Genomic DNA, 14,756 nt, shown 5'->3' on the forward strand with positions numbered 1-14,756 from the left:
CGCTTTTTTTTTTTTTTTTCGGTTCTCGGCTTTTGTTACCTGCAAACAGAGTGTTTTGAAGCGAGCAGAGTGGGAAAATACTACCACGTTGGCACACGGACTAAATTTAAGACACAAACGCGCACGACTGGACCATCGTTGTTGTTCGGGTCAACTAACTGGGCCCTAGGTCACGGAAAGCCACTTGTCCGACAGCTCGGCCACTGTTTGACATTTTTGTGCTGGAGTTAAACAAACGGCATTATTAGCAAGACAGTGATGATGACGTAACATCTCTGTCATTGCAGCTCCGCCTCCCTGAAGAGCTGCTGACGTCATCTACGCCGCCGTCATCAGCCTGGCCGTCAGTCACACGGACTCGACTCACCAATCAATATTTAATGAGTATATTTATGAAGCCGAGTGGCTAATTGCTCCGCCCTCTCTCCGGCGCCACTATTACGTTAGCCTAGCCTAGCACGCCAGCTTGTTAATCACCCTAGATGAGTGAGGCCAGAAAATGTTGCATGTGCTGTCAAATCTAATGGATTGATTAGGGTAGGGCAATCAATGGATTTTTAATTCTTGAATGGAGTTTTTGTTTTTTTGCAGGAAGAGCTCTTAAAGATGCCGTCGGGATGTAGCCGCTGTAGTCATGAAATGAGCCAAATCCAGCATCATTACTTTGATTGGCAGCACACTTCCTCCTGAAGGCCTTTGTTTCCAAAAGTCACATTAGCTTGAAATCTCATCAATCTCATTTACAGGTACAAAAAGTCATCAACAACTCTTCGCTTATCAAACAACTAATTTAATCAATCGCTTCGAGACTTGAAATTGTCTTTAGAATTTTGGCCTTTCTCCAATCGATATTTGCTCCTTTCTCTTGTCCTACATGCAAGCAGACCAATTGTCTTTGTGTTGAATTAAAATGCAACATTGGCAAACATCTGCTGTTGCATTTTTGCCGACTTTCTGACGAATGTTAGGGAGCAAACAAGGAACAGAATCATCTTCCACTCATGTTTGCACATGGATGGAATCACAAGTGAAGGGAGAGTTTCTGACTTTTTAGGCCAGGTTGTCTGCCAGGATGTTTCTTTGATTGTGTTACCGAAGCATGGAGCTGTCGAACGGATATGGGAGTCAAACTTTTTCTCCAGATTGTCAGCTCCACGCTCATTTGTTTGAAGTAACAAGCATCTCCGAGCAGTGGCAGGGCAGACACCCTCCTCCTCCCCTCCCTGGCAGGAGATGATGACGTCACGAGGCAACGCGCTAGTGATGTCCATTCCGGTTCTTTTAAGTGAACTGAATCTTTACAATCAGTTCACTCAAAAGAGTCGTTCAAAACAATCGTTCACCGAATCGTCGCTACACTTTCTTCATTAATTAATTAATTTTTTTTTTTTACCTCGTGAGGTGTACTTAATAACAGGCCACTTCATTGGGGAAAAAGCGAAAGTGAAAAGTGCCACACCTGCCCTCACCCCCACTTTCTGATTGGCTGTTTGATCTGTGACGTCACTTGGACACTCCATTAGGTACACCACCATTTTCAGGTGTACCTAATAACAGGTCACTTCATTAGGGAAAAATCGTGGTCAGAGCTTAACTGAAAGTGAAAAGTGCCACACCCGCCCTCACCCCCACCTCCTGATTGGCTAATTGGTCTGTGACGTCACTCTGACAAACCATTAAGTAAAGTTGGTAAACGGGAAATGCAATTCACTGACTCGTTCGTGTACTCGTTTTGCTTTACGGCGAGGTGGCACCAGCTTCAATGTGCATTACCGACACCTACGATGTGGGATAAGTTACGTCATTGCATGTTGGTTGAAGTCATGAACTGAAAGAAGAACGAATAACTTGACGAAGTGATTCGTTCACTCACGTCCACTGAATAGAGTCGTTCTTTTGAACGAATCGTTCACTCACGAGCCAACACTACAACGCGCTTCCTCGCGGGAAGAGACAAGGTAAGGAGCGGGACGATAAGGTGGTCGCGTCGGCGAGAGGTGGCGCTAGTAGCCGTGGCCTCACGTCGATTTGGATGACACCGGTTCCGCAACCGCATGAAAGAGTGGCGTGTTCGAGAAGCCTCGACCTGTTGTCAACAGAGAAGGGAGTGTTGTGGTTGATGCTCGACAGCCGTAGTCCGCGCGCATGCAACAGAATGGCGCGAGCAGTTCGAACGGCTCCGAAGACGGCGGCGGCGGTGGGGAGCGACAGTCTCCATCCCGAAGCCCCCTGCTGCTGCCGGCGGCGACGACTCGGGTGAGACGCTTCATCCAGGAACGGCGAACGCTGCCGCTGCCCAAAGTCATGGTGGTGTTCTCGGCCGCTGGTGACGCCGAGAAAGCCAACGATGCCATGGCCGACGACGACTCTGGGAAGCCGACCACCCCGGCGGGGGCGGCGGCGGCAGCAGCAGTGACGAACGTCTGCAAGACCAAGCCGGCCTGCTGCCCGCTGGACGCCAAGCAGGAGCAGGAGGTAGTCCGCTAGAATGACATTTACCAAAACAGTTTGTTTTCAATTGTTTGCAAGAATTCCACAAATAAAAGCAACCTATGACGTCATCACCAAGCGCCGAGCTGTTTGGCAAAATGTGTAGTTGAGCTGCTGCGTTGTGATTGGCCTACAATTAGTCACGTGATGAGTGTTGTGCTTTACAGTGCTGATTATAGACTTAAACACGACAGACTAATTCCCAGTTCACTTAGTTTGGGGGACAAGCCCTGCACACAACTGATATCCAGTACTCTTTGAACATAAATTCCTCCTGAATGTATAATTAATGTGCAAAAACTGTTAATGACACTATTAATTGTGGGTATTGCAAAATGAGCAATCAAGCGTGCCTTTTTTTTTTTTGGTGAAGCTTCCAGAGGTGGTCTGTCTGAACGTGGGCGGCTCTCACTTCACCACCCGGCTGTCGACGCTGCGCCGCTACGACGACACCATGCTGGCCGCCATGTTCAGCGGGCGCCACCACATCCCGCGCGACGCCGACGGGCGCTTCTTCATCGACCGCGACGGCACCTACTTTGGGTGAATTGCGCCTATAAATTTCAGGCAACTGAACTGGTTGACTGAAAACAATCTTTGCCAACTAGCATGTTAACAGACAATGGGGAAAGGCCGTAAACGACTCGCAACTCAAACAAGTCGTGACTTGTGGTTCCGATTGAGTAGTTCCAACTATATGTGCTGTCGCTGCGGTGAAGGGACATCCTGAACTTCTTGCGAGAGGGCGAGCTGCCCCAGCGCGAGCGTGTGAGGGCGGTGCACCGCGAGGCGCAGTACTACTCCATCGCTCCTCTGCTGGAACGCCTGGAGGACACGCAGCCGCTCACCGGAGAAAAAGTGCGCCAGGCCTTTCTCGACCTGCTTCCCTACTACAAAGGTTGAGCCAAGGCTTTGATTTGATATTTGACACACCAAAGAAGTCACCAAAATGTAGTTCTCAGCCTCTTCACACTTTCCATCAAGTGCGTTCTGTGCCGGCAGACAATCTGGAGCGGATCGTGGAGATCGCCAAGCTGCGCGCCACGCAGAAGAAGGCACGCTTCGCTAAGCTGAAGGTGTGCGTGTACAAGGAGGAGATGCCCATCACGCCGTACGAGCGGCCGCTCTTCAACTCGCTCCGCTTGGAGCGCACCGGCGAGGGCGGCGAGGCTAAGCTTTTCGAGCACCACTGCGAGGTGGACGTGTCCTTCGGGCCGTGGGAGGCGGTGGCCGACGTCTACGACCTGCTGCACTGCATCGTGGGCGACCTGGCCCGCCGCGGCATTGCCGCCGAGCAGCAGTGCATCGGGGTGTGCGACAAGCACCTCGTCAACCATTACTACTGCAAGAGACCCATCTACGAGTTCAAGATCACTTGGTGGTGAGGGCGGCGGGAGGGATGAGCATTTCACATTTGCTCGGTTGTTGTTTTACAGAATGTTCCGAACTCCGCTGTTGTACTGTCGCATTTTCCCGCTTGGATGTATCAGCTACAATCTTGATCTAGATAGCCTCAACCCATTGCCGATGACTGACGGGACTGTTATGCTCATCCTTGCTTCTAGAACTTCACTCGTTCTTATTTCAAGCATTCCGCCTGCCGTTTCACTTTTTTTTGTATAAATAATATAGTGCGTACAAGCAATTGTTGTGATGTAGCGCTTTGTGCTAAGCTAACGGGACCCCCCCCTTGCGTCCTTGTACTTGATGAAGTCGAAGCACCTTGTGATTGTAGCCGAGAAAGTATATCTTTTGTACCTCATCGCTAGACTACATTGATGTCCACATTGTTTTTTTTCTTGTGTTGTTTCTATAATCATCTTATCCAAAGTAGAGTTTGGCTTCTAGGAAGCTGTAGTCGTCACTTTTCTTTGCTTTGTATTGTATTTTATGACTGACACAAATCGAAGAAAATATATCTATATATGTACGGATGCCTTGTTGCACAAGCGGCGGTGTTTTTATTAAAATAACGCTTCTTAAAATCATCCAAGTATCTGTTTTTTCTGCCTTTTCTTGCCTTTCTCTCTCCCCAATGTTCAGTGTCGCTCGCCCATCCAGGAGGAGGGCCGCGGTGGCTGGTCCTGCCAGTGCTGCTGCTGGAGGAGGAGGAAGAGGAGGAGGGATGGCGGTGGTGGTGGGAGGAGGCTGAGGGGCCAACAAGCTCCCTCTTGGCAGCCTTGCAGCAGCAGCAGCAGGAAGGATGGAGGCAGAGCAAAAAGGACCTTTCTAAACCATCCACGCAGTCGCTCGGCATCAATCTGGAAATTCTGATGGGAAGGAAGCGAGTGCGAACTATCCGGGCTGCCCATTCGCTGCAGGTAAACATTTTTTTTTTTTCTGTGATGAATGTCTTGGTACAGAAAGGGCACGGCCGGACGAGAAAAGGGGGGGTTGCATAACTCGACGAAGATGCTATTAATGCTGGCGACGTGTGCGGTCGTTCCGTGACGTGATGAGAGCTCCTTGGAGGAAAAAAAGGGGGGGGGGGGGGCGGAGGGAAATGTTGCCGGCAGCCCGCGGCCTCCGTTGATACAAGCCCTCGCATGTGCTGCCGTTTGCGTAAATATTTAGCAGAACTATCCTTGTTAGTATTATTAGCACTTGTACGGTGGGTCACCTGCATCGCCATGACAACGGGCTCTTCCTGTACAAGCCCCCCCCACCCCCACCTCAAATAGTTCAACCTGTTTAGTAACGTGAGCTCCTGTTGTTTGCAACCTCGTTTGACCTATGGGTCCCTGAAGGGGTCACGGGGGAATTTTCCAAACAGTCCAACTCGAGTGATTTTATAAAAATGGTCAGTAGAGAAGTCATGTAAAAGGTCAGAGGCTAAAAACAAGCCTAATCAAAAGCAACCTTTCATCTGGCGCCCTGATTTATCATCCAGTTAGAAATTCCAGACAGGCCGGTAATTCATTTAAAAAATATCAAAGGCTCCTAATTTGATGGTGAGGATGTTTTCGCTCAGCGTCTCCTGACCTTTATACATGGAAAAGGAAAATGGGTCAGTGTCATGTCACAGCGCCACTCAAGTCTTGAATAGCCACCCCCTGACCATATGTCACACATGGAACGCCTTTGGGGGGGGCCTTCAGTGTGAGACATATGGTCCAAACGAATTCACGTGGAGGACCAGGCTTGTGAATCTCATTTTATTTCAAAAAGGGATCCAAGAATAAATGGCGTAACTGCCATTGCGGCATACACCTGCTTAAACAATCCCATTTTGTGTTTGCTAAAGCCCAATCCCCAAACAATGGTCGCTTAGCAACGGCCGCCAGATGCTCCGTCGAGCTTTCGGATTTTTTATGACGCCGCACAATGACGCCTATTGTGGAGGCCGACCGGCAATACCTGTATGTAGAAATGCCCCACGGGTTCTCGTATACTCAGCAAAAACGAAACGCTAACGTGCTCTGCTTACTTTCAAAGACTTGATGATTAATTCATGGTGATTGAAGCAGTTTAAGATTGATGGGGCAAAAGTTGACCTCTTTAAATAAAGCCGCTACGGCTAATATGCTAGCAATGTCTCATTTTATTCAGCCTGATATTTATTCGAAATTATATGCGACATTTTGCGATTAATAAACATGGATTATTATTTTACTTTACCCAAGTTTATTACTTGATTATAGTCGATTTTTAAATTGTCACCGCACATTTTTTCACTGCCTTTTTCCTATTGAAAATAATGAGACTCGTGTTATCCAATGCTGTGGCCCGTTACAGAACATTCCTGCTATATCGTGAGTACTTGATAGATGGAGCCGTGCGTTGCCATGGATACCAGGGCTGCTCAAGCTCAAAATATTCCCCTGTGAATGGAGTGCACAACAGCTTCAACGCCGTCGTTTGTTCCTGCCGTCTAAAAGCTCGGGGGGGGGAGGCAATAATAATATCGTGAAATCAGGCGTGCAAATTAAGTACAATTAGCAGATAAATAGTTTTCCAAATTTTCCAATGTGTTTCTTCCCCAGCCTTGAATCCATCCAAAACCTCCATGGAGCAAGATGTGGAGAGCCCGGCCATCAGCAAAGCGTCCAAGCTGCCCAAGCCGGGCGGCAAGGATCTCCCCAAGCAGCTGGCGGCCATGGACCGGGCCCGCAGGGTCCAGCGCTACGTCCAGAAAGACGGCAAGTGCAACGTCCACCACGGTAACGTGCGTGAGACCTATCGCTACCTGACGGACATCTTCACCACGCTGGTGGATCTCAAATGGCACTTCAACCTTTTCATCTTTGTCCTGGTGTACACGGTCACGTGGCTCTTCTTCGGCTTCATGTGGTGGCTCATCGCATACCTGCGGGGGGACCTGGAGCACCTAGCGGACGACCGCTGGACTCCGTGCGTCAATAATCTCAACAGCTTCGTGTCGGCCTTTCTGTTCTCCATCGAGACGGAAACAACCATCGGTTACGGATACCGGGTTATCACGGACAAGTGCCCCGAGGGGATTCTCCTGCTCCTGATTCAGTCGGTACTGGGATCTATCGTCAATGCCTTCATGGTGGGCTGCATGTTCGTCAAGATCTCCCAGCCCAAGAAACGTGCCGAGACTCTGGTGTTTTCCACCAACGCCGTTATCTCCATGAGAGACGGCCGCCTGTGCCTGATGTTCCGGGTGGGGGACCTGCGGAACTCGCACATCGTGGAGGCCTCCATCCGGGCCAAGCTGATCAAGTCCAAGCAGACCAAGGAGGGCGAGTTCATTCCCCTGAACCAGACGGACATAAACGTGGGCTACAACACGGGCGACGACAGGCTGTTCCTCGTGTCCCCGCTCATCATCTGCCACGAGATCAACCAGAACAGTCCCTTCTGGGAGATCTCGCCAGCCCACCTGGCCAAGGAGGAGCTGGAAATAGTTGTCATTTTGGAGGGCATGGTCGAGGCCACCGGTAAGTCGCCGGCCCCTTTGGGAAAAACATTTGTCCGATGTGGGGTTGACTGAGAGATACGGTCGATTGGACGGACGGACGGACGGAATGACTGAAAGGTCGAGGCTGACGGATTGATGACACATAATAAGTAGATGGCCGGACGAATAGATTAGCATATGACAACCCTTGATGGACGCTTTGAGAGTGATGGACGGACTGATAAGAGCAGACAAATAGACTGAGAGTGGGCGGAGCAACTGCAATAAAACTGATAGGGAAAGACTGACACCCCCAAGTTGCGTCCAATCACCGCCAATCTTTTCCGTTGTCCTCAGGCATGACGTGCCAGGCCCGCAGCTCGTACGTGAGCAGCGAGATCAAGTGGGGCTACCGCTTCACGCCCGTGCTCACGCTGGAGGACGGCTTCTACGAGGTGGACTACAACAGCTTCCACGACATCTACGAGACCAACACGCCCACCTGCAGCGCCCGTCAGTTGGCTGATATGAGTGGCCGCGCCCGTCTGCCCCTCACCTGGTCCATGGGAAGCAGGCTGAGCCAGCAGGGCCTGGCGCCCGAGCCCGAGCGCCAGGACGCACGGACTGAGCGCAACGGAGATGTCGCCAACGCTGAGAGCGAGTCCAAAGTGTAGCGCACACACGCTCGTGCAGGCCACGATCTGGTCGTTGGTGAGAAAACAAGGCGACGAGTTCAAGTCTCACCGACCGCCAGATCCCTCTTATTTTTTCTATTCCGATATTCCTATAGGGACGTTTGCATATTAAGTATTTTTGTACATAATATGTTTTGGACTCCATTTGGTTTCTCGGGTTTGCCGTGTGAATATTTGGCAGATGTTTGATACTAATACGCTGGTTTAGCTTTGGCTTGTACATAATCTACGCCTTACTTAAGCCTTGCCTACGCTCGCAAACGACTCTTTCTAAATATTTAGAAACGTGCTCGAATTGTTTTTAAGCTTTTGGTGAAATGAACGACAGCTTGTTTGGAATTATTTGGACGTGTTTATTAAACAAAACATGTTTGCTGTAGTCTGGCCAATAAGAGACGAGGTGGTGATCATGTGATTTACGGGCTGGACAAAATGGCTTCTTGCATTCAGACGCAAGGGAAGAAGTTGGGCTTATGATGAAATGCAAACTTTTGTTGAAGAATATGCGAAACATCCTTGTCTAGAACACAATAAGATTGGACAATTGCAAGGAAAGAGAGAAGAAAGCGACGCCATCGAAGCAGATGTGCTTGGACGAGATATTACAGGTAGTCAAGCTTCGTGGGACGAGCATTAGCACATTTAGGGGACATTTTTAGCACAATATTTCATTCGTCTTTTCAATGTGTGGACATGCCACCCAAATAAGAACGAACTTGGTCATATTTCCAAACATATTTGGAGACGTTTGTTAGTCTAGACAAGGCTTTACTGTATACAGTCTGTAAAACTTTGATCACCTTTTTCCTCCCTCCTTCCAGAAATGTATCCTAACGGGAAACATTAGGTACAGCTGCACATTGTAAAGAAAGGCAATGCAAAAGTATCAAAATTGTAAATCAACTAGCGCGTGCAGGTGTGTCTAATGCGGTGTCCCCTGTTTGCAAACGCATGTACAAACATGAATTAATCTTGTAAGGTGTATTTGATTTATCGTGAACGCAATCTCCGCTTTGAAAAACCAATGACACCTCTTCTTCTAGGCCCCGCCCCTTTTCCGATTTCTCTCTAGCACTCGACACTTCCTGCAGAAAGCCATGACCTTTGACCTGCCCTTTAAAAAAAAAAAACGCCTTTTCACTATTTTGCACATAAGAGCAAACCTCTTAACACCACCCCCCCCCAAAAAAAAAATCACATTACCAAACAATATGGCAGTATCAATAATAAATAAACTTTTAATTGCATTTCTGTTTTTACTTGTTAGTTTGTGTTATTGTGTCAGGAAGCAGCTGGATATTTATCCAGGAGGGTTTTGTCTTGTCTTGCAATGTAGCCTAGCCGTATAGCCTCAAGTAGTTGTATTAAAAACATTTTAAAATGCAGCTAATATTTAAATAAAAGTTAAAAATGTCATAAGTTTAAAAAAAAAAAAAATAGCAGCGTTAAGGTGGGCCCTCGTTCAAGTTTGTCCAGTTTTGAGTGAGCGTAGTGGACTTAATTTCGAAACACTGAAAAGCGTATTGAATGGAATGCGTGGACCTTTGCAAGCAGATGTGTTTGGATTTTGTCAGCCAGCAAAGAGCCGGTCCGCCGCAGGCTCGCCAAGCTGGTCGTCGCCGTCGGCGGGCCGGCTCACGTTCAGCGGGTATTTCTCCAGGACGTCCCTGACCTCCCCCCGCACGCTCTCGGACCAGGACAGCAGCTCGGCGTGCAGATTGCGGGCCGCCTCCATCAGCGTGTCCTGGCGGCCGTCCAGATCCGACAAGAGGGTGAGGTTGCGTCGCAGCTGGGCCAGCGCCGGGTTGAGGGCCGGAGAGTCGGTGGCGTCAGGGCGGTTCCGGTCGGAGTGCGGCGAAGCCTGCCCTGACATGTAGGACTGGAACTCCTCTGTGGTGAGGTTGAGGGACTGGGCGTCCAGCTTCTCGATGAAGGCCGCCGCGCAGCACTGGGTAAAAACAAGCAGATGTTGGCGCTTTAGAACATTGACAAGCTCGTCTTTGTGGAGTGGCTTGGAGATCAGTGTTGTGGAATTATTTCATATTTAAAAGGAAAACCGACCAGGTTGGTGAAGTAGTAGCCGTCCTCGCCGGTCATCAACCTGCTGGGGTTGCAGAAGCGTGTGATGTACTGGATGTTGGACTGCAGTCTTGGCGGGTTGGCCTTGAGGACGATGTAGATGAGCGCCGGCAGGAAGTCGTCGGCCGACGCCGGCTCGCTCTTGGTGCTGCCGATGGCGGCGAAGATGTGCTTGCTGCAGCGCGTCACGCACGCCAGCTTGTCACGGGGGACCTTCCTGGAGTCCATCTCGATGATGTCTGGAGAGGGGACAACAAATGGACGACTGCTGTGGAGAGCGTAGCTAAACCTTCTTTCCTCTGAAGACACTTAGAAATTCCAAAAGTTACCAGTGATGGCTTTGACCACGTTCTCAGAGGCTTCCGGAATCTCCTCGTCCATTGGCACGCAAAGCATCTGGACATTGACCCAGTGGAGCGCTCTGCCAAGCAAAGTTGAGTTGAGACGGCCGACGCCGGCGAGAACCCAAGACGCGCCACGCTCACCTGATTCGGTTCTGCATTGCCAAGTCCTTCTTCTCGTCGTCTGTGGTTTCCGGGCAGAAGACGTTTTTGTACAAACGAGTCATGATGTACTTCTCCACCTGGTCCATCACCTGCTCCACCGACTCCGAGGAACCTGGCGGAAACGCCGCAATCACGCAACGCTTTTATTTTGACGGAGGAGATGATGTCCTTGTCTTGGCCCACCTTTGAAGTGACTCATCAACCGGTCCGCCAGGCCCTGGTAAAAGTCCTGAACGCACTCCGACACTTCTTCTGCGTTGAGTTCCTGAAACAAATCAGTTTATGGAATGTGTTTGCATCCTGGCTGCCATATTTGCAAAGCTGCTCTGAGGGACTTTAGTGGACACCTTCTTGCTGGACATGCTGAGCAGAAAGCTGCGGCACTGCTTGTGGATCTCACGTCCGGGCCGCTGCAGGTTCTTCAAGAAGTCTGCAAAGTCCTTGGACACCTGGTCCGAGTCAAAGCTGGCATGGCGACTCACGGATGGACTGCTCACCTTCACCTCCGGGGACTCTGATGCCAAAAAAAAAAAAAGGTCATGAAAAAAAACCTGCACAGCCTTGAGCCACGAGAAGACATTTTACACAGACCATAATTAATTGATCAAATATTAGAAGGTTCTCGTTTCATTTTGTCTCGTTTGGTTCCAACTTTACCTTTCTTGGAAGCGCTGCGCGATGATGAGCTGAAGAACTTCTTGACGGTGGTTACTTTGCGTGTCTTCTCGTTGGTTTTCTTCTCCTCGAACTTGGAAAAGGGTCCGAGCGAGGACTGGGACGAAGGCGGCGTGGACTGGGTCTGGGCCGGAGCACCGTGACTGCTGGCGTATGCGGCTGCCTCCTCCTCTCGCTGCAACCTGGTCCAATACCACAGCGTAATAAAAAAAATAATCAACATGACATGTAATCGGTATTGTTGACTACCGCCACCTAATGGATTGGAGGTGCAGTGCAGTCAATGCTAACTGAGGACATTCTGTACATCGCAGCATTTTACTTATTTCATGATAATACACAAGTCGTACTTTTCAGCCAAGGCCCAGTCGTCCTGGATCTGCTTCTGGCGCACCCGTTGGTACTCCTCCCTCCAGCATTTGGAGCACAGGCCCTGCCAGGCCGCGTTGCCATAGTAACCGCATCCCTTCTTGCACAGGAGCTCCGACTGGTCCACGTGGATGCCGCGACGCTCCGTCTTCTGACTCATGCTGCAAAACAAGTAAAGGTTTTTGGTGGTAAGTCAAAATACCATTAGCACACAAATAAACTCATGGCAAAGGGCTACTTTTGTCTAAATGCTCTGCATCTCAGTATAATCAAACCAGGCTGGATACTAAATGTCTATCTGTGCCCATGCATGTTTCTTTGAGGGGCGGGGCCTGCTGGTGGCGTGTGACGTATGCATGTGAGTATCAGGGTGTGAACTTTGGTTGACGGCGGTTCCATTGTGTTTGAGTGTGGGTTCATCAGTTGGTATTTCGAAAAGTTGCCCACAAGGAAGGGCATCATAGAAAGTACACGGTGAACCCAAAAAAATGCGGGCACGATCGATGACACAGATGCTCTCCTCATGCTACCCTAAGACACAAGAGGCTCCATTTTGCTGGGCTTTAAGCATTGCTATAATTTGCTGTCATGTGCTGACCTGCATTCTAGTCCGCATTGCATTTTAACTTCGGCATTTAAACGTCTATAAACATTTTTGGGTTGCAAATGCACCTTCAGTGGCATGTCGCTAACGTTAGCCCCATTTGCTGCAGCCAAACCGTGTTGGACGACTAAGAGAAGAACTGCAAGCTGTGAAATTTTAATTTATCACAAATCTATGATGTGAAATGCTCACCTGTTTAGTTTTTGATGCACAAATGTTCTTTTCTTTCAGCTCCGATTGCGGTCAACTTTGCCGAACACGACGAAAAGCTTCTTCGAGATTCTCCTTTGTGATACGGTCGAAAAGTTAAACGATCTCCAGAATAAAATCGCGTACTCCTTTTGACGATAAATATAGCAAAATATCCACCATTGTACCTATTTTATTGGGTCCATCAGCCTTCAGACAAGAGGGAGGGATTTAAGAATGACGTCATGGGGCATATAAAAAAAAAAACGTCGACATTCGGGCCACGTGATTGACGGAAATAGCCGAGTGTCTTCGTTTGGATTTTGTCTCGTGTGGTTTGACGTTTGTGGTTTGTTGAGTCATTTTAATTCAGCAAATTATCATTAGATGTGTGTTTTTCTTTTTACAATTACAATATATTCATTATGCTAGTAAACACTGGGTAATTGGTGCAATGTTGTACATCTCAAATGAGTTATTTAGCAATTTTGCTGTCTGAATTCATTCCAAAAGTGTTTTGTCACCACAAGACTCGGTGAGAACATGCACATTGTGGAGAGAAGGGGAAATGTGATGTTCCAATGGCTGACCGGTTTGCGACACTGACTGTAAGTAAACACTCACAAGGTCGCAGGTACTGCGGACTAAAACAAGCTTGTGTTTGCACACACACTGTCAGCTTCAGCCATGATCCTGCTGGGCCCCACGTTGTGCCTTCCCTCGCAGGCCACCATCCAGGAACTCTTCATGGTGGCCCGTGACGCCAACGCGGTTCCGAACATCTCGCTGGACCCGGTCCTAGGCTCCTTCCTGTCTCTGGACTCGGCGGCCGCACTGCAGCACCAGTACACCTCGCTGCAGAGAAGTTTGAGTGAGGGGCAGAGAGCGGCGTTGGGCCTCCGCCTCAACCGAGAGCTGCCGGGCGGCAGGGTCACGCTCGGGGGCGTCGGTGTGGTCGCACTGGCTTTGTCCTTGCTGTTGGATCATGTCGCCCAACAGGTCCGTAACATACTTGTTGTAACGTTGACTGATAAATTCACAAGTTTTTTTTTTTTTTTTTTCTATTTCTTCATTAGGTTAGAGGCAACATTTCAGTGGAGGCTGGCCAATCGCCCTTGACTAGCCCGCCCCAAAAGATTTTTGGCATTGCAGTCTCTTCACGAATCGGCCGTATTGCGCACAACTACCTGAGCCTGATCCCGGGTCTGGCCAACGACCAGGAACTGATGGCCGAGACTACGGAGATCTACGACAATTGGCTGAATCTGGAAATGTTGGACCATTATCACAGGATGACCAAGAAGAAGAGGATGAGTTCTGTGTCCATGCAGCAGTGGCTGACCGGAGCTGCGTTTCATCTTCACATGAGGATACACCAGGTCAGTGAACCTTTTCAAAAATGCTTTTACTGTCTTCCTGGTAGTCTCACGTTACACTCTTTTGCTTGAGCAGGTTCGTCTTCATTCGGTGCCGACTGGGTCGGCAGAGTCTCTTCGTTTGTCCTACAAGACGGCATTAAACCATCTGCTGCAGGGTTACACTGTCTACCTCCACAGGAATATTCAGGAGACCGCAGCATCACCAGCAGAGCATCATGGTAACGGAACCTGCTCCAGTGAGCTCTCCTTTAACATCAGCCAAGCGAAGACTCTCGACCAGACGAGCCACGACGGCATTTGTCGAACACACAAAGAGGGCCTGCTGGTCATCGAGCCGGGCCGAAACGTCAGTCACGGCGTGTGGCATCACCCCTGCGAGTCTCCGGCCATCCAGCAAGCTCTGGTAACGCGCATCATAAACGCGCAAGACCTGGAGCACAGCAGAAGCTTTTTCCTGCACCCCAAAAAAGTCTTCCAACGACTGCTCACACAAGAGGATGCTTTTGAGCTCAGCGCAGACGAGACGGGTCTGGAACCGTTTAAGTAGGAGCAAACCCCGTTTTTGCTATCATACACATACAACAATGTGAGGTAAAACAGATTTATGTATTTAATTTTTAGTCATCGTCGCATGTGTTGTTTTGTGTGTGTCAATATGTAAATTATAAAAAGAAAACAAAATGTTGAATATTTTGGGGAAATTATTTTTTTTACGTTTTGGAACTACAGCGTCATAAGATTGCCCATAGGTGACAGTGAGTACATTTTATTACTTAATGTGCTATCCTACGCCTTTTAATTATTTTTTTAGAATCGAAACTATTTCATTCAGTTAGAAGAAAAGGAAACCGCTGAGCTCCTCCCCTTTTATTTTGTGAACATACGTCACGTCCGGTTAGAAACTTC

The 14,756-nt window shown here is 49.1% G+C and overlaps 4 protein-coding genes across 7 annotated transcripts; 3 read left to right on the plus strand and 1 right to left on the minus strand.

Annotated features, from left to right (window-relative positions):
* Positions 1 to 309: 309 nt before the first annotated feature.
* Positions 310 to 4,478, plus strand: kctd7 (potassium channel tetramerization domain containing 7). Its single transcript, XM_049741966.2, has 4 exons — positions 310 to 2,475; positions 2,864 to 3,033; positions 3,210 to 3,388; positions 3,493 to 4,478. The coding sequence occupies exons 1-4, from the start codon at positions 2,146 to 2,148 to the stop codon at positions 3,873 to 3,875; spliced, it is 1,062 nt and encodes a 353-aa protein (XP_049597923.1). The 5' UTR covers positions 310 to 2,145; the 3' UTR covers positions 3,876 to 4,478.
* Positions 4,479 to 4,588: 110 nt separating this feature from the next.
* kcnj6 (potassium inwardly rectifying channel subfamily J member 6) lies at positions 4,589 to 11,868 on the plus strand. 3 transcript variants are annotated; one of them, XR_007486191.2, is made up of 4 exons: positions 4,589 to 4,811; positions 6,474 to 7,394; positions 7,712 to 8,657; positions 11,788 to 11,868. XR_007486191.2 is itself a non-coding variant. In XM_049741958.2 (3 exons), the coding sequence occupies exons 2-3, from the start codon at positions 6,497 to 6,499 to the stop codon at positions 8,026 to 8,028; spliced, it is 1,215 nt and encodes a 404-aa protein (XP_049597915.1). In that variant the 5' UTR covers positions 4,589 to 4,811; positions 6,474 to 6,496; the 3' UTR covers positions 8,029 to 9,296. The 3 variants fall into 3 exon arrangements, 1 of the variants encoding a protein (XP_049597915.1); XR_007486192.2 differs by lacking the exon at positions 11,788 to 11,868 and adding an exon at positions 9,710 to 11,541; XM_049741958.2 differs by lacking the exon at positions 11,788 to 11,868 and having other exon boundaries at positions 7,712 to 9,296.
* rabgef1 (RAB guanine nucleotide exchange factor (GEF) 1) lies at positions 9,262 to 12,625 on the minus strand. Its single transcript, XM_049741957.1, has 9 exons — positions 12,475 to 12,625; positions 11,660 to 11,839; positions 11,292 to 11,491; positions 10,982 to 11,148; positions 10,818 to 10,899; positions 10,614 to 10,746; positions 10,458 to 10,549; positions 10,111 to 10,367; positions 9,262 to 9,997 (listed from the first exon to the last, which is right to left on the minus strand). The coding sequence occupies exons 2-9, from the start codon at positions 11,836 to 11,838 to the stop codon at positions 9,620 to 9,622; spliced, it is 1,488 nt and encodes a 495-aa protein (XP_049597914.1). The 5' UTR covers position 11,839; positions 12,475 to 12,625; the 3' UTR covers positions 9,262 to 9,619.
* Positions 12,626 to 12,984: 359 nt separating this feature from the next.
* On the plus strand, positions 12,985 to 14,551 carry LOC125981900 (uncharacterized). 2 transcript variants are annotated; one of them, XM_049741965.2, is made up of 4 exons: positions 12,985 to 13,079; positions 13,198 to 13,470; positions 13,548 to 13,850; positions 13,924 to 14,551. In XM_049741965.2, exons 1-4 carry the CDS (start codon positions 13,053 to 13,055, stop codon positions 14,395 to 14,397), a joined length of 1,077 nt encoding a protein of 358 aa, XP_049597922.1. In that variant the 5' UTR covers positions 12,985 to 13,052; the 3' UTR covers positions 14,398 to 14,551. The 2 variants fall into 2 exon arrangements, with proteins under 2 accessions (XP_049597922.1, XP_049597921.1); XM_049741964.2 differs by lacking the exon at positions 12,985 to 13,079 and having other exon boundaries at positions 13,159 to 13,470.
* Positions 14,552 to 14,756: the final 205 nt, after the last annotated feature.

This window comes from Syngnathus scovelli, chromosome 15 (genome assembly GCF_024217435.2).
Source record: "Syngnathus scovelli strain Florida chromosome 15, RoL_Ssco_1.2, whole genome shotgun sequence".
Classification (NCBI taxonomy): Eukaryota; Metazoa; Chordata; class Actinopteri; order Syngnathiformes; family Syngnathidae; genus Syngnathus; species Syngnathus scovelli.

What these genes read in the sequence shown, in the direction of transcription:
- rabgef1 (XM_049741957.1), bottom strand. Translation starts at nt 11,838, where the DNA reads ATGAGTCAGAAGACGGAGCGTCGCGGCATCCACGTGGACCAGTCGGAG. An exon ending in GACTGGGCCTTGGCTGAAAA is followed by an intron (nt 11,492 to 11,659) that starts GTACGACTTGTG and finishes GTATTGGACCAG; the next exon opens with GTTGCAGCGAGAGGAGGAGG. An exon ending in TCAGCATGTCCAGCAAGAAG is followed by an intron (nt 10,900 to 10,981) that starts GTGTCCACTAAA and finishes GATTTGTTTCAG; the next exon opens with GAACTCAACGCAGAAGAAGT.
- kcnj6 (XM_049741958.2), top strand. Translation starts at nt 6,497, where the DNA reads ATGGAGCAAGATGTGGAGAGCCCGGCCATCAGCAAAGCGTCCAAGCTG. An exon ending in GGGCATGGTCGAGGCCACCG is followed by an intron (nt 7,395 to 7,711) that starts GTAAGTCGCCGG and finishes CGTTGTCCTCAG; the next exon opens with GCATGACGTGCCAGGCCCGC.
- LOC125981900 (XM_049741964.2), top strand. Translation starts at nt 13,159, where the DNA reads ATGATCCTGCTGGGCCCCACGTTGTGCCTTCCCTCGCAGGCCACCATC. An exon ending in TGGATCATGTCGCCCAACAG is followed by an intron (nt 13,471 to 13,547) that starts GTCCGTAACATA and finishes TTTCTTCATTAG; the next exon opens with GTTAGAGGCAACATTTCAGT. An exon ending in TTCACATGAGGATACACCAG is followed by an intron (nt 13,851 to 13,923) that starts GTCAGTGAACCT and finishes TTGCTTGAGCAG; the next exon opens with GTTCGTCTTCATTCGGTGCC.
- kctd7 (XM_049741966.2), top strand. Translation starts at nt 2,146, where the DNA reads ATGCAACAGAATGGCGCGAGCAGTTCGAACGGCTCCGAAGACGGCGGC. An exon ending in ACGCCAAGCAGGAGCAGGAG is followed by an intron (nt 2,476 to 2,863) that starts GTAGTCCGCTAG and finishes TTTTTGGTGAAG; the next exon opens with CTTCCAGAGGTGGTCTGTCT. An exon ending in CCTGCTTCCCTACTACAAAG is followed by an intron (nt 3,389 to 3,492) that starts GTTGAGCCAAGG and finishes CTGTGCCGGCAG; the next exon opens with ACAATCTGGAGCGGATCGTG.